Consider the following 19,980-nt stretch of genomic DNA (forward strand, 5'->3'; position numbering starts at 1 on the left):
ATGCAAATTAATAAAATAATATCATATTACATTTTTGAATATGAAACCCTTATAAATACTTATAAATAAAAGATCTCATGCTATTTCATGATAAGCTATTTTCATGATAAGCTTTTCAAGAAAAAAGAAAAAACTATTTCAAAAGCTTTCCAGTTTTTTTTATTTTAAGGTTGAAATCTAAAAAAGCAAACCTCTACTTAATGAAACCTAAAAAATAATGCAGGTTCTAGACCCTTCTTTGCAAAACTCCAAAAAGTGTAATTGCGAGCCCTGCGTTTACCATGGAAAGCACAATTATAATTTCTAACTATATGAGAAGCTATTTGTACTTTGGCTACGTGTGCTGCATCATCATCATCATCGCTACTGTTGTGGGCATTGATAACTTCATCCTTTCCTTCCTCTTCATGCAACCATTGTACACCAACGGTCCTTATTTGGATAGCTGGACCACGTGGACGCACTGAAATACTCACGTCATCACCATTATCAAATGTAGGATCATTGCCCCCTAATTTCGTGTGCAATAGCGATTGGATTTCCCGAACACCACGCCCGTACTGTATGACAACGGATTGACAAAGCAAGGATCGACCACTCGTATTGTTTCTGATTTCAATATGAACATTACTAAAGCCACGGTATGCTGACGTCACACAACTTATGAACAGATTAAAGCCACATATCCGGTGCGCAGGAGAGAGATGAAGATACTTTGAATGAAAAGTTATCTACAAACTCATTCTGAATTAGCCATTTATCCTCCTCATTGAAACCCCCTTAACATCTCATCTTCATCAAATACATATATACGACAACGTTGAATGTGCATCTAGAAATGATATCTGTACACCAAAAACAATGTCTATAAAATGAGAAAAAGAAAAGTATTCAAATGTAGATTTTCAAAAACAATAAAAATGGGTGAAGGAGGACCTTAAATCTCGATGGCTGTATTTGAGCAATAACCGTTTCCATTATTGTGAACATTTGAGAGTCTAACTTTTGGATTAATTCTTGCTTTATCCGATCTTGGAACTCGACTAAGTGATCACAACCATCTCCTTCAGACGTCCAACTATTTGAATTTGCAATTCCTTGCAGTGAATAGCAAAAGGACACATCTAACAAATCCAAAAGGAATGGAAGCTCTGGGAGTGCCTGAAAGCATTTTGCAATTTCTTAAATATAGGGCTCTGAGTAGACCAAGATCCTTGATGCTTTCTGGAAGAAAAACGAATTGGAGTTCCACTTAAATCTAGACTCTCCAAGAAGCGTGGCAGTAAAAATGAGGTAAATCTCAACATTTTCCTCGTTGAAAAACCTAGAGGGAAAGAATAGCTTCAATGGAAGAGATGAAATGAATGATGTACTTGCAACAATTCCATCACTTTGAAGCAACTTGCGCCCCTGATGATGCTCTAACTCCATATTCAAGCTGTTAAGATTTGAACAACCATCTAAAACCAGCTCTTGAAGTGCATTCAATCTACTCATTTCTTCTGGAAGCTCCATAAGACTTGTACAATTTCTTAGATTTAAGATCAACAATCTTTGTAAATCACCAATAGATTCGTGAATTTGAACCAAACGGATGCAGTCTTCAAGTATTAGCTTTTCAAGGGCTGGGAGACCCGAGAAGTCTGGGGTTCTAATGAGATCACGAGAGTGACGAAGATCAAGAATTTTCAATTTTGGAAGAAACTGTTAAAATACATGAATTTAGTTGTTATCAATTGAAAATGAGAGAGATAACTATAAAGAGACTTGATACATACCGGTTTTCCCTTCCAAGCATCAACTAGACAACTTCTGGATAGATCAAGAACCACCAGCATCTCCAAGCATACGTGATTTGGTATGGAGCTCAAAAGACAATCCATGCCAACATAACCATATCAAATTCTTGGGAAAGTGCTCAAAACTTCCATGAAAATTAGTGTAGTTTAGTTGGAGAAATTTTACATCTGGCATCTTTCTAAAAGCATCCGTGCTGAGGATGGGAAACAAACTTGTTTGGCCAGTTTTGTAATTTTCCCCCATTGGAAAAATTGGAAAGCCATTGTTGAAAGAAGTTAAGCCTGCGGCGCTTGCGACAAACCATTGAATCAGTACAGACAACTTCTGCATAATGATCTTCCATTAATGCATGCATATCAATGGTAAGGCCACATAATTTTCAGCATCCTGCATAATAATATTAAAAGTACATGAGAAAGGAAAGTAGATGAATGAATATGTCAAGGCACCACAAACCATATAAGTAGACATTTAAAAAAAATTCAGCTACTTACACTAGTTCCTTTCAAAACTGTAAAAGCATCCCCATGATGCCATATTCTTTGACATTTGGGTGCTTCTTGACGAGCAATTTCCCTACCCATATCTCTTACTAGTTGATGCATCCACAACCTTTTATCATTGTTGATTTCAACAAGACATCTATCGATGAGATTGTCAATCCCAAATCTTGCACCTTTATCGAGCCCATCCAGTATCCTAACTGCATCATCCACATCCATTCCATTGAAGAAACATGCGATATCAAGGAATAAGTTCTTCGGATAATCACCATCAAGAAAGTCGTAACTTATTCGAAGAACCTTTTGAACTTCAAAATTAGGAATCACTTTCAATTGTTGTAATGCGCTTTCCCATATTTCTCTTTCTTTTCCGGACAATGAGGAGCCAATAACTCGAAGAGCTAATGGAAGTCCATTACAATGACGTACTATTCTCCAAGAGTCTTCTACAAAACCATCAACAGGGTCAGCTTGTCCAAAGGCATTCCAACTGAAAAGCTCAAAAGATTTTTCAATATCTAGCGGTTGGACTTTGCACCGGACCCACTCAATATCATTAGCTGAAAACAGACCCTTATTTCTGGTTGTTATAATTATTTTACTTCCTTTACAAAGCCAATTTTGCATGCCAACGATTTTATTGAATCTGTCCCTTTGGTCCACATCATCTAGAACAATAAGAGTTCTTCTGCAACATAAGGCATCCTTAATCTTCAGAATTCCTTCATCTTCATCATTTATCTCATCAACAGTCTTTTTTAGTATGTCAGAAAGAAGTTGCCTTTGTAGGCAAACTATATCCTTTGACCTAAAATTTGACAGGAAGCTCTTTCCTTCAAATTTATAATAGTTTTGGTTATAAACACTCTTAGCTATGACTGTCTTTCCAACTCCACCAATTCCATAGAGTAAAGCAATGGCAGCACCATGGGATCCATCTTGCAACCATGAGTTGATATCTTGTACTAGAGGATCTCTTCCAATGAAATGAGGGGGTACATGAAACATTTTTTGATCCAAATTCATTAAGACCTTCTCCACAATAGATTGGACAAACGGTGCCTCGTACCTACATCAAAAAGTAAAATACAATGTACGATAATTTGTAGTCTCTCTATAAGCAACAGAAATAAACAACATTTAGCTATGAAATTAAAGCAGGTTGTGTGTCAATGATTTGATAGTTTAAACCAAATCATGATTGGAAAAAAAAAAAAAAACAACGAAGAAATCAGTACACTTAACTGAAAGAAATTAAGAGTTCACGACCAGCATTCTAGTCTTATGCTATGTATAGTTTCATAAAGAGATACAACTTACCCATCTCCTAGAACCATTCCAGCTAAATCAGCCACTTCCTTTAAAACAATCCTCCACCCATTCACCCGCTCCATTTCCTTGTTGAAGCTCTTTTCATGTTCCACAAATGCTGCAAAGAAGCTCCCTGTTTGACGTCCGACTTGGGATGGATCCACATCATAGAATACTGGCAAAACTATGCAGTTAGCATTCCTCTTACGTTCCATGATCATTACAAGTTCATCGAGGCACCATCTCGACGAAGCATAGTCTTTGGAGAACACAATTATCGATATTTTTTATTGTTGTATTGCCTTCTGGAGCTCGAAATCTATATTCTCTCCTCTCTGAATTTCATTATCATCTCTAAATGTGTGAATCCCTGCTTGAACCAGGGCCGTGTAGAGGTGATCGGTAAAGTTCTTGCGGGTGTCTTCAACCTCTAAAACTCAAGAACACTTGATATTTACAATTAGGAAAACCGTGAAGAGTAGGATTCTTGATATTTCCCAGCAGCCATTTCGAGTCTAGTAATGATAAGACTTTTCAAAGACCTGAACAAAATAAAACAGTTTTCAAGATCGACAGCACACCAATAAGTTTGAAGTGTTCATATATTATTATCCTACTTTATCTTTAAAATATCTGTACACATGATATATAAATCTCTATGCTGAACCAACAAAATCGGTTGATGAGATCATCAATAATTAGTTTCTAACAGTGAATTAATTTAAGTGATTCTCAGTTACAGCAGAGTTACATTCCACAATATAACATAATACTAAAAGAGATAAGAGAGAGAGAGAGTACCTGTAATCTTCACTTTCCCTTCGCTGATGCTCTCTTGTTAGTTCATCAATTTTCTGCTTTTAAGATCTGAACAAAAAAAAAAAAAAGAGTTTCAGGATTGATGTCGAGAGTTCAAGATCGACAGCACACCAATAAGCTGAAGTGTTCATATATTATTATCTTACTTTATCTTTAAAAACAGTTTTCAAGTTATTTCCCAGCAATCAAATCCTCCATGCCCTTTCAGAAAAATAACTGTACATATGATAAATCTCTATGCTGAACCAACGAAATGGGTTGATGAGATCATCAATAATTAGTTTCTAACAGTGAATTAATTTAAGTGATTCTAAAAGAGATAAGAGAGAGAGAGTACCTGTAATCTTTACTGCAGAACAAAATGTTATTTTGTAGATTTTAATTGATAAAATAATATTTTAAATAGTATAAATATAATGTTTTAAATTTTTTAATAAGTTTGATGATATTTTTTTTATATGGTTATATTTAATTGGTTTATTTTTTTGTTGTCTCATTCTGTTGGTTTTGATGTTTTTAAAAAGATATGTAAGAATAATATTTGTGGAAGAGAAAAAAAAATTTATTTAATATTTTTTTTTAAAATATATAAAATAAACATAAAAAAAACTAAAATAATATTACGTTGGAGATGCTATAAAGTCAGCCTTAGAAGTCGCTGTGGTATAATTACCAAAAGGGACATTAGACACCCACACAACACACAATCCCTCCAATCAACTCACACGGTTCTTCTTACTTCACCCACCAGTAAGAAAAACGGCACGTGGAGGATAAGGTTCTCCATATCTGAGTTGGAAAGTTTACTAGGGCCTGTAATTCTTGTTGCGTCATTTGAATCTGCTGACAGTAAAGTAGATTTATGAAGAATTAATTGAAAAACAAAGAAATTGGTTAAATTAAATAAATTAGTCAACTAGTATATTTTTTTTTATTAGTATTTCATTTAAATAATTCAATTTCTTGTTTATTTAGAATTTGAGATTTATGGAATTTGAGGTGTTTAATGGTTTGTTCTCATATATAAAAAACTCGTGAATTAGATTTTTTCTAAATAAAATTTAAATTTAAATTAAAAAAATATTAGCTTAACTAAATCTTGCTAACTCCCAGTGAAATTGAATTATATCAACATCAAATAATTATTTTTTAAAACAAAACGTAAAATAATCTTATTTTTTATAAAATAATTGACTTAAGTTAATTATTATTATTTTTATAAAATAATTGATTTAAGTTAATTGAATAACGTAGTTACCAAAATTTATTTTAAAAACGTGTTTAGAAGTATGATAGCGGTTTTTTTTAAAGTATTTTTTATTTATATTAAAATAACTTTTTTATTTTTTAAAAAATTATTTTTGACATCAATATATTTAAATAATATAAAAAAATAAAAAATATATTAATTTAAAATAAAAAAAATTAACTTTTTAAAAAACACTTCCAACACATAGAGCACACCTTATATTTGTAATCGGAATGTCTAGGCATGAATTTTCCATGGCTAATGCATGGAATTGATAGCTATATATTGAAGTAATAATCAAGTTAGAAAATAAACTCCAGAAGTTGATGGCTATTGACATCATTTCGGCCAAAAATTCTATCGAAAAATTAAGGGGTAAGAAACCCAGACTCTACCCCTTCGTATTGTTTCTGATTTCAAGAAAACCAAGACGATAAGGATTACATACTGACATGGCAGAATACCATGTGAATAGATCAAAGCCACATATCCGGTGCGTAGCAGGTGAGGATATTTTGAATGACAAGTACTCTACAAACTCTTTCTAAAGTAGCCACTCCTGTTCTTCCTCCTCTTGAAACCACATTAACATCTCATTTTCATCATATTCAAGGACAATGTTGAATCTGTTGCCCTAAAGTTGTATCTATTCCATCAAAGCAGAACTTATAAAATGAGCAACGGAGATCAAGAATTTTAAATTTTGGAAGAGACTCTGAAAACACTTGAAATCAGTTGTTGTCCATTGAAAATAAGAGAGATAGCTGTATAGAGAGACTAGATACAGAGCATGCCTTTGCAAGCAACAATTATAACGTGGCTGCGGGTGAGGTTCACCCACAGCCACGCAAATTTTTGTTTGGTAACAAAATAAAACCTGTTTTTTACTGGTAGGGCCCGCTTAATTTTAAATTGAAACACAGGTTTTGGAGAAGCAGCAAAATCCTGAAGAAAATGCTCCACTGCACAGGTTTTGGAGAAGCAGCAAAATCCTGAAGAAAATGCTCCACTGTTCCCTAAACTTAAATCAGAGTTTTTTTTTCTTTTTCAAAAACCAAGAAAAGTTTACACTGCACAGTGCGAGTGAATTTTAATTCACTCGCACTGTTCCCTAAACTTAAATCAGAGTTTGTTTGTTTTTTTTGAAAAATCAGTGCAATTAAAAAAAACTAGTGATTTCACTCACACTATTCATGTAAACGTGAACACTATTTTTTTAAAAAAAAAATAGTTTAAGGTGAATTAAATTTTCTTATATTGTAATCTCAATTTTATTCCTGATAATATTTTACCTAATTTTATTACTTGCTCAAAAAATCATGAAAACTGTAGTTTTTGTCAAATAAATTTTGTACGTAATGAAATTGTAATTTTTTTTTAAAAAAAAATTGAGTTTTAGTTGAAAAACTAGTATTTAATATTATTTAATAACACTACATAAATTAGAAGGATATAGCATGATGACGTAGCATTTGTGGAATTTGATCACAATTCCAATTATGTTCTTGTCGTGTCAGACCCAGTTAAAAAAAATTCAGTTTTTATTTTTATTTTAATTCTGTTTTATTCAAAAAATTAGAAGGAGATCACTTGATGAAGTAACAAAAAATTCAGTTTTTATTGTTGTGTGCTTAAGAAATCATGAAAAATATAGTTATTTATTTCATGATGTAATAATGGTAGTTAAATCTACAATATTTAAATTAAAAGTATTTTTTAATTATTTTATAACCTCAATTTGAAAAGCATTTTTTTTAACCAAACACATTAAACTACTTTTTGTTCAACCTCAATATCAACCACAGTTTTAACCAAACATATATTTTTTCAAACCAACCTCAACTAAAAGTACTTTTTATAAAAACAACTTTTTTAAAACCACAACAGAAGTGCTTTGGTTTGGATCTTGTAATAACCCAACGTTTTTTTTTAATTTTTTTTATCATTATTTTCCTTGAAAAATGATAATAAAAAAAATGATGATGAAAAAAACAAATAAAAAAATAAAATAAAGAAGAACATATATATATATAAAATAAAAAAAACAGAAGAGAGAAACAAGGGATGACAGAGAAGAGATTGAAGAGAAAAACAGAGAGAAAGAACGAACATCAGTGAAAAACTAAAGGGACGCCCTTGTCTTCTTCTTCGGTGGCAGCTCCAAAAGCTCCATTTTCAGCAGCCACTGCTGTTATTGCTTGAGAAGACCTAAAAATACAGAGGGAAAAACTGGAAAAGGGAACAAACCAGGGGACTAAGGGAAAACCAAAAGAACCCGGGAAGGAAACAGAGGTAGAAACCCGGGGAGGACAAAGAAAAAAAAAACAGCCGAACAGAGGAGAGGGAGTGAAAGTAGGAAACACAGAATCCGCAGAGAAGAACAGAGCATATACGGGGAGACTAAAAGAAAAATAGAGAAAAACAAACACAGGCAAAGGTTGCACCGAGAGAAAGCAAAAGAAAAGAAAGAAAGAACCAGAGGAAAAGTAAACGAAAGGACGAACAGCACGCCATCGCCTTCTCCAATTTTGCAAAATAATTCACCAACACTGTGTATTAGAGATTTAATTACATGGCGACTGTAGGAAGTGTTTTGTGAACAATTCACGCATGTTTGTGGGTAAAAACTGCCCACTAGACCTAACCTAAAAAAAAAAAAAAAAAGATAAAAAAAAAAAAAACAAGTAAAATAAAATAAAATAAATGTATACATGCATACATAAAAAATAAATTTGGTTTATTGGTTTATTTACTGATAACAGAGTCATGAATAAAAATACTTATTTAAATTTATTTTATTATATTTTGTTATTATTATTTTCTAGCTACGTAATATTTACTAACGCCAGAGTTGAAAATATTTATAGTTGAATATTCATTGACACTAGAGTCGGGAATATTTGATAAGGGAGTTTTTAGCATGTATATTTTCTGCTATTCATGCTTGATTTTTAAATATTTTGGATATGTTGCACAAGAAAATTAGAATTTTGAATCTCTTTTTGAACTATTGACCTCGTGGGAAATTAATGTGTTTTCAGATCTTAGGTTACTGAACAGGCAGAGCCAGGCAGTGAAACTGAATAGTGATTCATCATGTGCTGCAAAAAAGCTATACAATTTAGTTCTGGATGTTCGTAACCATTTTTAAATAGCTGAGATGAAGGTCTACGAAACATATGAAGGGCATATAACTCAGTTTTGTTGTTTCGAAGCCCAAAAAGCGAGTTGAAAAACAAGGATTGAACCAGCCCGAAATTCCTGCACTGCAAAGACTGTTTCGGTTTATGGCCCTTATCTCAACGCTCAGATGTCCAAAAATTGCAAGATCAGTTTCGTTGGAAAGAAAATTTATTCTCTACAATTTTTCCAGAAATAGAGATCTTTGAATTCACACGTCTTCTACCTCAAATCGGGCCCGCAATGTCCGAGTAGGAAGGAATTTAATGCAGAAAAGGAAACTTTCCTCATTACTGCAGGGGTAGAAAAGCCACAATATAAAAGAAGAAAAAGGAGGAGAGAGGACAGAGAGAAACCCTACAACATAGAAAAGAAAAAGAGAGGAGGCGGCACCAAAGGGAAAAAAAGAAAGAACAAAGGCAAAAATATTGAAGACCGGGAGGACACCTATCTATTCCGCTGAAATTCTCTGCTTTTGAGTGATGTTCATCGTATCAAGTTTGTTTCTCTTTAATTTAACTATGGAGTAGACTTTTATTCTGGGATTTTTGATGTAACCTTAATATGAATATGTGAACAATTTCTTCGATTGAATTATTACATTAAGATGTTGAGTATTTCATTCTATGTGTAATGCTTGCGTGTGTTTGGCCAACATTTGCATGATTTAGAATTCAATTTAAAACTGAGAAGTAATAATTGTGTTAGCTATTGTTTGAAATACCTTAAGAAATCTATAGGATAGAGATATCCTAAGAACTTTTGTAATCGTTACAGGTTTTACAGTACTTAATAAATTTCGACAGGTTCAGAACTTTCGTAGAGTATATGAAATTTGTTTGTCGAAATAATTTATTGATGCTCGAGAGAGATTAATATTTACATTAGAAAAACCTGATTATCAACATTAGGAGTAATTAATTTAATCGAGAAAGTTCACATAGGCATAGTTACGGTAAGTCAGAAATCCTAGAACCAGTACAATTGAATTCATTAATATTTAATCAATTAGTTGTTACTTTTTAATCATTAATTTTTGTTTCATAAACTATCTCATTCGATTCCTCAAATAGATCATAATTTAAAAGACTTTGGTAATTAGTAGTAACTTTTACAAATCCTCGAGGGACGATACTCTACTCATCACTTTATTACTTGTTACGATTTGTGCACTTGCAAATCCAACCAACAAGTTTTTGGTGCCGTTGCGGGGATTTTAGATAAAAATTACTAATAATATCAATATAAATTAAATTTGATCTAATTTGATTGCCTTTTGTCTTCAGCTCTTTAGGTGTGTTGTCTAGTGCATGAGAAGCAACAAAAACCAGCCGTTGCTACCTTATAATCCTGAGATTGAGAGAACTGCAAGGGGATTAAGAAAGAAAACGCGAGAGACTCAAAACAGTTCAGACATCATGGCAGACAATGAAAATCCTGAGCAAGATACACGGGCATTGAGAGATTTTGCTCTCCCACAGGTGACAGGAATCCATTCTGTTATCAGGAAACCAAGGATTGAGGCCAATAATTTTGAGATCAAACCAGCAATACTGCAGATGATTCAGACCTCAGTTCAGTTTTATGGGTTGCCAAGTGATGATCCTAACGCCCATATTGCAAGTTTCTTGGAAATTTGCAACACATTTAAGCATAATGGCGTTACTGATGATGCCATTCGCCTCAGACTGTTTCCATTTTCTCTGCGAGATAGAGCGAAGAACTGGTTAAACTCCATGCCTACAGATTCAGTTATCAGCTGGGAAGATTTAGCTCAGAAATTCCTTGCTAAATTTTTTCCACCAGCCAAGACAACAAAAATGCGCATTGAGATAGCTAACTTCGCCCAACTTGAGAGTGAACCATTGTATGAGACATGGGAGAGATACAAGGATTTGCTCAGGCGATGCCCTCACCATGGACTATCGAAGTGGATGCAGGTGCAGAATTTTTACAATGGATTGAATGCCTCCACAAGAACACTAATTGATGCAACTTCAGGAGGAGCTTTTATGAGTAAGTCACAGGATGATGCTTATAACTTATTGGAAGAAATGGCTATGAACAATTACCAATGGCCAAATGAAAGAAGCATACAAAAGAAGACTGTTAGGGTGCACGAAATTGATGCAATCACGGCATTAACAGCTCAAGTCCATTCACTAACTCAGCAACTGAAAACCACTCAACTGTCAGCAAATGCCATCCATACAAGATTAGAATTGCAATTAAATTCTACAAATACTATATTATTAAGCAATCTCCTTCAAAATTTTCAAATAAAACATAATCAAAAAAAGAAAATACAGAAATACAAAAGAGGAAAGGCACCACAAAGTTTATGAATCACTGGAAAAGTAGGACCAAAAAATAGCACACCGACCACTTTTCTTTTCTTTGCATGTTGATGATGATGACACCAAGCATTCAATATTCGCAAGTGGTTGAAGGAAACTCGAATGTGGTATCTATTTAGTTGTTTGTTTTAATTATCAGTACGAAACCAAAACACGGCAAGAAGCATGAAAAAATTGATTCATCACAACCTACGGTTCAACCTTATTTTTAATAGGTCCATAAGCCAAACCACAGTTACTATTTATAACCAAACACTAGTTTTATTAAGTTTTTTTTTTAAAAAAAAGCAGTAGCTACAGCTTAGCCAAACGTGTGTTTGGTATTGTGTTTTGGAAGTGTTTTTTTTTTAAAATTAAAATTATTTTATTTTTTTTATTTCAAATTAATATATTTTTTGATGTTTTCATATCATTTTGATATACTGATATCAAAAATAATTTTTTAAAAATAAAAAATATATTTTAATGTTTTTTTGGAAAGAAAAATACTTTGAAAAGCAACTACTACCACGCTTCCAAATACGCTCTAATAAATTCCGAGTAATTGCGTTGTCCAATTAACTCAAGTTAATTATTTTATTTTTTGTTTTAAAAATAATTATTTGATGTTCATCCGATTCAATTTCATCAAGTTAGCAAGATTTAGTTAAATTAATATTTTTTTATTTAAATTTAAATTTTATTTATAAAAAATCTAATTCACGAGTTTTTTTATATATGAGAACAAACCATTAAACACCTCAAATTCCATCGTATTCATACCTGCCATCCCAATGATTCAATATTTCAGACGAAGTCTACTACTGGGCCCAAGACATGGGCGAATGGTTTTTAAAATTGAGAGAGAAAGGGTGGATTGTAATTTTAAGATAAGTCATCCCTACAAGTCCACTCTCTCTATCCATGGAAAATTTTGGTGCCGGGAATTGATGGCTATATATTGACATCGTGAAGTAAGAATCAAGTTAGAAAATAAACTCCAGAAGTTGATGGCTATTCACATCATTTCTGTTTCTCTCTTTTCTCTCAAATCTTTTGCTTCGTGGTTGGTATTACTGCATATATTCCTTTAACAATTTTTTTGCAATTTCTTAAAGTCAGGGCTCTGAGTAGACCAAGATTGACAGCACACCAATAAGCTCAAGTATTTATAGGGGTCATCAAAAAACCGATAAACCAAGTAAATCGAGAAAATCAAAAAAACATTAACCGAAAAAACCGAATTGAAAATATTTTTTGATTAAATCGATTAGAATATTTCAAAAAATTCCGATTTGGTTTGGTTTTCGGTTTTGTATTGCAGAAACCGGTTAAACCTTGAATACTTTTAGCAATTGATCTTGCATCAGGAGAATGGGTTGGGAAAATCAACAGAGCATGCCATGATATAGCTCCAACAACCAACCATTAAAAAGTCCAAGTGGTCAGAACTTTGTGGCTTTCGCGTCTCCTAGAACAACTGTTGCTGTAAAAAACCAGGGAAATGAAAACACATTCCAAGATCCTCATAATGTTTGAGGTCATGGGTGACAGTATATGAAAACTGATTCAATTGCATCGATCATTAATCGAAATCATGAACGGATAACGAGACTTTCAAATCAAGATCTCAAAGTAACTGTTTTTTTATGAAAAGAAAGAGTCTCATAGGCAGTCAAAGTTTCAGGCTACTATAGAAAATTGAACGACTTCCACTTTTGTTATTGAATTTTAATTCTATCTTTTAATTTGATAATTTTCAATCAAAATTAATTTTAAAATTTCTATTCTTGATGATTATTATATTTTATTTTTACAATAAAAATATCTATATTAATTTATTATGAAAATTTAATAAAATCCATTCAATTTTTTAATTAAAATGAAATATATTCAAATTATAAAACTCTCTCAATTATATTTGAAAGACATGCCTATTTATTTTTTATTATAAGTGAACTTATCTCGTGATGATATATATAGAAACAAAAAAAAATTATCAATTAAATTTCATCATGTGTTATTTTTATTTTTATTTTTATATAAAAAGATGAAAATAAAATAGATAAAATTAATAACATGAAAAAAATAGACCTTTACATATATTTTGGTTAATAGAAAATTGACACATAAAATAAGATATTTAATATATCTTATTATAAATATAAGATTCTATAAATAAAAATTAATTAATAAAATAATATCATATTACATTTTTTAATATGAAAGCCCTTATAAATATTTATAACTAAAAGATCTCATGACCTTTCTTTGCAAAATACCACCAATCGGCATTGCGAGGACTGTCTTTACCATGCAAAGCACAATAATAATTTCTAAAAACACGAGAAGCTATTTCTACTCTGGCTACCTCTTCCTTTGATTGGATATCATTTCCTTCCTCTTCATGCAACCATTGTACACCAACGGTCCTTAAATGGATAGCTGGACCATGTGGACGCACTGAAATACTCACGTCATCACCATTATCAAATGAAGGATCATTGCCCCCTAATTTCGTGTGCAATAGTGATTGGATTTCACGAGCATCACGCCTGTACATCGTAGAGCAGAAAGAGGCTCGACGAAGCATGGACAGACCACTAGTATTGTTTCTGATTTCAATATAAGCACTACTAAAGCCACGGTATGCTGACGTCACACAACTTATGAACAGATTAAAGCCATATATCCAGCGCGCAGGAGGTGATGAGGATATTTTGAATGAAAAGTTATCTACAAACTCATTCTGAATTAGCCATTTATCCTCTTCTTCCTCCTCATCAAACCACCTCGACTTCTCTTCATCAAATACAGATACGACAAGGCTGAATATGCCATCCATAAATATTATCTGTACCACCAAAACAATGTCTATAAAATGAGCAAAAGGAAAGTATTCAAATGTAGATTTCGAAAACAATAAAATGGGAGAGGGAGGACCTGAAATCTCGATGTCTGTATTTGAGCACTAACCGTTTCCATTATTCTCAACATGTGAGAGTCAAACATCTGGATTAATTCTTGCTTTATTCGATCTTGGAACTTGACTGAGTGATCTGGATTTGCAAGGTTTTGCAGTGAATAGCAAAAGGACACATCAAACGAATCCAAATGGGGTGGAAGCTCTGGGAGTGCCTGAAGCATTTTGCAATTTCTTAAATATAGGGCTCTGAGGAGACCAAGATCCTTGATGCTTTCTGGAAGAAAACGAATTGGAGTTCCACTTAAATCTAGACTGTCCAATAAGCGTGGCAGTGAAAACAAGGTAAATCTCAACATTTTCCTCGTTGAAAACCTAGAGGAAAAGAATAGCTTCAATGGAAGGGTTGAAATGAATGATGTAGTTGCAACAATTCCATCACTTTGAAGCAACTTGCGCCCCTGTTGATGCTCTAACTCCATATTCAGGCTATCAAGATTTGAGCAACCATCTAAAACCAGCTCTTGAAGTGAATTCAATCTACTCATTTTTTTTGGAAGCTCCATAAGACTTGTACAATTTCTTATATTTAAGATCAACAATCTTTGTAAATCACCAATAGATTCGTGAATTTGAACCAAACGGATGCAATCTTCAAGTATTAGCTTTTCAAGGGCTGGGAGACCTGAGAAGTCTGGGGTTCTAATGAGATCACGAGAGTGACGGAGATCAAGAATTTTCAATTTTGGAAGACACTGTGAAAATACATGAATTTAGTTATTATTAATTGAAAACGAGAGAGATAGCTATAGAGAGACTTGATACATACCGGTTTGCCCTTCCAAGCATCAACTAGACGGCTTCTGGATAGATCAAGAACCACCAGCTTCTCCAAGCATACGTGATTTGGTATGGAGCTCAAAGACAATCCATGCCAACATAACCATATCAAATTCTTGGGAAAGTGCTCAAAACTTCCATGAAAATTAGTGTAGTTTAGTTGGAGAAATTTTACATCTGGCATCTTTCTAAAAGCATCCGTGCTGAGGATGGGAAACAAACTTGTTTGGCCAGTTTGTAATTTTCCCCCATTGGAAAAATTGGAAAGCCATTGTTGAAAGAAGTTAAGCCTGCGGCGCTTGCGACAAACCATTGAATCAGTACAAACAACTTCTGCATAATGATCTTCCATTAATGCATGCATATCAATGCTAAGGCCACGTAATTTTTCAGCATCCTGCATAATAATATTAAAAGTACATGAGAAAGGAAAGTAGATGAATGAATATGTCAAGGCACCACAAACCATTTAAGTAGACATTTAAAAAAATTCAGCTACTTACACTAGTTCCTTTCAAAACTGTAAAAGCATCCCCATGATGCCATATTCTTTGACATTTGGGTGATTCTTGACGAGCAATTTCCCTACCCATATCTCTTACTAGTTGATGCATCCACAACCTTTGATCATTGTTGATTTCAACAAGACATCTATCGATGAGATTATCAATCCCAAATCTTGCACCTTTATGGAGCCCATCCAGTATCCTAACCGCATCATCCGCATCCATTCCATTGAAGAAACATGCGATATCAAGGAATAAGTTCTTCGGATAATCACCATCAAGAAAGTCGTAACTTATTCGAAGAACCTTATGAACTTCAAAATTAGGAATCACTTTCATTTGTTGTAATGCGCTTTCCCATATCTCTCTTTCTTTTCCAGACAATGAAGAGCCAATAACTCCAAGAGCTAATGGAAGTCCATTACAATGATGTACTATTCTCCAAGAGTCTTCTACAAAACCATCAACAGGGTCAGCTTGTCCAAAGGCATTCCAACTGAAAAGCTCAAGTGATTTTTCATCATCTAGCGGTTCAACTTTGCACCGGACCCCCTCAATATCATTAGCTGAAAACAGACCCTTATTTCTGGTTGTTACAATGATCTTACTTCCTTTACAAAGCCAATTTTGCATGCCAACGATTTTATTGAATTGGTCCCTTTTGTCCACATCATCTAGAACAATAAGAGTTCTTCGGTAACATAATGCATCCTTAATCTTCAGAATTCCTTCATCTTCATCATTTATCTCATCAACAGTCTTGTTTAGGATGTCGGAAAGAAGTTGCCTCTGTAGGCAAACTATATCCTTTGACCTAAAATTTGATAGAAAGCTCTTTCCTTCAAATTTATAATAGTTCTGGTTATAAACACTCTTAGCTATGGCTGTCTTTCCAACTGCACCAATTCCATAGAGTATAGCAATGGCAGCATCATGGGACCCATCTTGCAACCATGAGTTGATATCTTGTACTAGAGGATCTCTTCCAATGAAATGAGGGGGTAAATGAAACATTTTTTGATCCAAATTCTTTAAGACCTTCTCCACAATAGATTGGACAAACGGTGCCTCGTACCTACATCAAAAAGTAAAATACAATGAAGAAAACAACATTTAGCTATGAAATTAAAGCAGGTTGTGTGTCATTGATTTGATAGTTTAAACCAAATCATGATTGGAAAAAAAAACAATGAAGAAATCATGAGTTTTTTTTTTTTTTTTTTTTGTTATATGTTTTCTTATCAGTACACTTAACTGAAAGAAATTAAGAGTTCACAACCAGCATTCTAGTCTTATGCTATGTATTGTTTCATAAAGAGATACAACTTACCCATCTCCTATAACCATTCCAGCTAAATCAGCCACTTCCTTTAAAGCAATCCTCCACCCATTCACCCGCTCCATCTCCTTGTTGAAGCTCTTTTCATGTTCCACAAATGCTGCAGAGAAGCTCCTTGTTTGACGTCCGACTTGGGATGGATCCACATCATAGAATACTGGCAAAACTATGCAGTCAACATTCCTCTTACGTTCCATGATCATTACAAGTTCATCGAGGCACCATCTCGACGAAGCATAGTCTTTGGAGAACACGATTATCGATATTTTTGATTCTTGTATTGCCTTCTGGAGCTCGAAATCTATATTCTCTCCTCTCCGAATTTCATTATCATCTCTAAATGTGTGAATCCCTGCTTGAACCAGGGCCGTGTAGAGGTGATCGGTAAAGTTCTTGCGGGTGTCTTCACCTCTAAAACTCAAGAACACTTGATATTTACAATTAGGAAACCGTGAAGAGTAGGATTCTTGATATTTCCCAGCAGCCATTTCGAGTCTAGCAAAGATAAGACTTTTCAAAGATCTGAACAAAATAAAACAGTTTTCAAGATCGACAGCACACCAATAAGTTGAAGTGTTCATGTATTATTATCTTGCTTTATCTTTAAAACAGTTTTCAAGTTAATTCCCAGCAATCAAATCCTCCATGCCCTTTCAGAAAAATATCTGTACATATGATAAATCTCTATGCGGAACCAACGAAATTGGTTGATGAGATCATCAATAATTAGTTTCTAACAGTGAATTAATTTAAGTGATTCTGAAAGAGATAAGAGAGAGAGAGTACCTGTAATCTTTACTTGTAAGACCATCTCCTGGAGAAAATGTTATTTTGAAGAGTTTAATTGATAAAATAATATTTTAAATAGTATAAATATAATGTTTTAATTTTTTAATAAGTTTGATGTTATTTTTTTATATGGTTATATTTAATTGGTTTATTTTTCTATGGTCTCATTTTGTTGGTTTTGATGTTTTTAAAAGATATGTAAAGATAATATTTGTTGAAAAGAAAAAACATTTTATTTAATTTTTTTTTTTAAATATGTAAAATAAACATAAAAAAACTAAAATAATATTACGTTGGAGATGCTATAAAGTCTGCCTTAGAAGTCGCTGTGGTATAATTACCAAAAGGGACATTAGACACACACACAACACATAATCCCTCCCATCAACTCACACGGTTCTTCTTTCTTCACCCACCAGTAAGACAAAGGCACGTGGAGGATAAGGCTCTCCATATCTGAGTTGGAAAGTTTACTAGGGCCTGTAATTCTTGTTGCATCATTTGAATCTGCTGAAAGTAAAGTAGATTTATGAAGAATTAATTGAAAAACAAAGCAATCAGTAAAATTAAATAAATTAGTCAACTAGTATATTTTTTTGATTAGTATTTCATTTAAATAATTTAATTTCTTGATTATGTAGAATTTATTCATTTAAATAATTTAATTTCTCAATATATAAAAAACTCGTGAATTAGATTTTATATAAAAACATAAAAAATAATTAATTTAAAATAAAAAATTTTAATTTTTTTAAAAACACTTCCAACACAGGATACCAAGCACATCCTATATTTGTAATTGGACCAGTCTACAACTGAGCCCAAGACATGGGCATGGTTTTAAAATTGAGAGAGAAAGGGTGGATTGTAAATTTAAGACAAGTCATCCCCACAAGTCCGCTCTCTCTATGGTATGGAACGTTTCCGCGTGAGGAATTTTCCATGGCTAATTAATGTCTAGGCATGGAAAATTTTGCATGGAAAGTTTTGGTGCCGGGAATTGATGGCTATTGACATCCTGAACAAAAACGTAGAGTTTAAATAAAGCAGAACTTATAAAATGAACAACGGAGATCAAGAATTTTAAATTTTGGAAGAGACTGTGAAAGCACTTGAAATCGGTTGCTGTCCTTTGAAAATAAGAGAGACTAGATACATACCGGTTTGCCTTTCCAAGCAACAATTAGACTGGTTCTGGATTAGATAAAGAGCCACAAGCTTCTCTAAGCAGAAGTGCTTTGGTTTGGATCATGTTAAAACCCAACCCTTTTATTTTAATTTATTATTATTATTTTCCTTGAAAAAATAAAATAAAATAAATGAAGAATGAATTAAAATTTGGATTAACAGGAAGTACAAGTTTTGGGATTTAATTAAACTTTGAATTAGTTTTATTAACCAAATTAAGAATTTAATTGAGGAATTGATAAGTTTGGGACTTAATTAAACTTCAAATTAGTTAATTAATAAAATCAGGAGCTTAATTAAATAAACATCAAAGTTTAGGGTTGATTCTAGTTAAAATTGCAAGAAATTAAAATCAAAGGATTCATTTGCAAATGGCGTTGACATGTAGGAGTCCAATTAAAGTTTATCCAGGGGCTTGCTTACAAAGCTTTCAAAACATCATACCAAAACGAAAATGGCCATCAACACTGTTCATCTTCTTCAGCGAACCAAACCAGAAACGAACTCCCCACGATCCCAATTACTCCTGCAATAACAACGGTCGGTCGCCTCATTATTTAGAGGCGACTGCATGGCATTCTCTGGCTATATAAAAAGCCAGAGAAAGACCATGCACACGGGGACTGGGGAAGGAGAAACGTAAAGAAGAAACAGGAAAAAAAAAAACAGAAGAGAGAAACAAGGGATGAAAGAGAAGAGATTGAAGAGAAAAACAGAGAGAAAGAACGAACATCAGTGAAAAACTAAAGGGACGCCCTTGTCTTCTTCTTTGGTGGCAGCTCCAAAAGCTCCATTTTCAGCAGCCACTGCTGTTATTGCTTGAGAAGACCAAAAAATACAGAGGGAAGAACTGGAAAAGGGAACAAACCAGGGGACTAAGGAAAACCAAAAGAACCCGAGAAGGAAACAGAGGTAGAAACCCGGGGAGGACAAAGAAAAAAAAAGCAGCCGAACAGAGGAGAACAGAGCATATACGGGGAGACTAAAAGAAAAATAGAGAAAAACAAACACAGGCAAAGGTTGCACCGAGAGAAAGCAAAAGAAAAGAAAGAACCAGAGGAAAAGTAAACGAAAGGAGGAACAGCACGCCATCGCCTTCATCCTGCTCCCAGGTAAGTGTCTCCAATTTTGCAAAATAATTCACCAACACTGTGTATTAGAGATTTAATTACATGGAAACTGTAGGAAGCGTTTGTG

The 19,980-nt window shown here is 33.5% G+C and overlaps 1 protein-coding gene, 1 non-coding gene and 1 pseudogene across 2 annotated transcripts; all 3 read right to left on the reverse strand.

The window, feature by feature from the left end:
• The window catches only part of LOC118038239 (disease resistance protein RUN1-like), a 6,847-nt pseudogene extending 2,783 nt beyond the window's left edge, over window positions 1–4,064 (reverse strand).
• A 6,618-nt stretch (window positions 4,065–10,682) lies between these two features.
• Window positions 10,683–10,786, reverse strand: LOC118038240 (small nucleolar RNA R71). The gene has a single exon (XR_004685732.1). It is a non-coding gene; the product is annotated as a small nucleolar RNA R71 (small nucleolar RNA).
• A 2,582-nt stretch (window positions 10,787–13,368) lies between these two features.
• LOC118038238 (disease resistance protein RPV1-like) lies at window positions 13,369–17,325 on the reverse strand. The gene is made up of 5 exons (XM_073412554.1): window positions 16,798–17,325; window positions 15,465–16,542; window positions 14,951–15,358; window positions 14,142–14,876; window positions 13,369–14,052 (listed from the first exon to the last, which is right to left on the reverse strand). The coding sequence occupies exons 1-5, from the start codon at window positions 17,292–17,294 to the stop codon at window positions 13,447–13,449; spliced, it is 3,324 nt and encodes a 1,107-aa protein (XP_073268655.1). The 5' UTR covers window positions 17,295–17,325; the 3' UTR covers window positions 13,369–13,446.
• Between the last annotated feature and the right edge of the window lie 2,655 nt (window positions 17,326–19,980).

This window comes from Populus alba, chromosome 11 (genome assembly GCF_005239225.2).
Source record: "Populus alba chromosome 11, ASM523922v2, whole genome shotgun sequence".
NCBI classification, from domain to species: Eukaryota; Viridiplantae; Streptophyta; class Magnoliopsida; order Malpighiales; family Salicaceae; genus Populus; species Populus alba.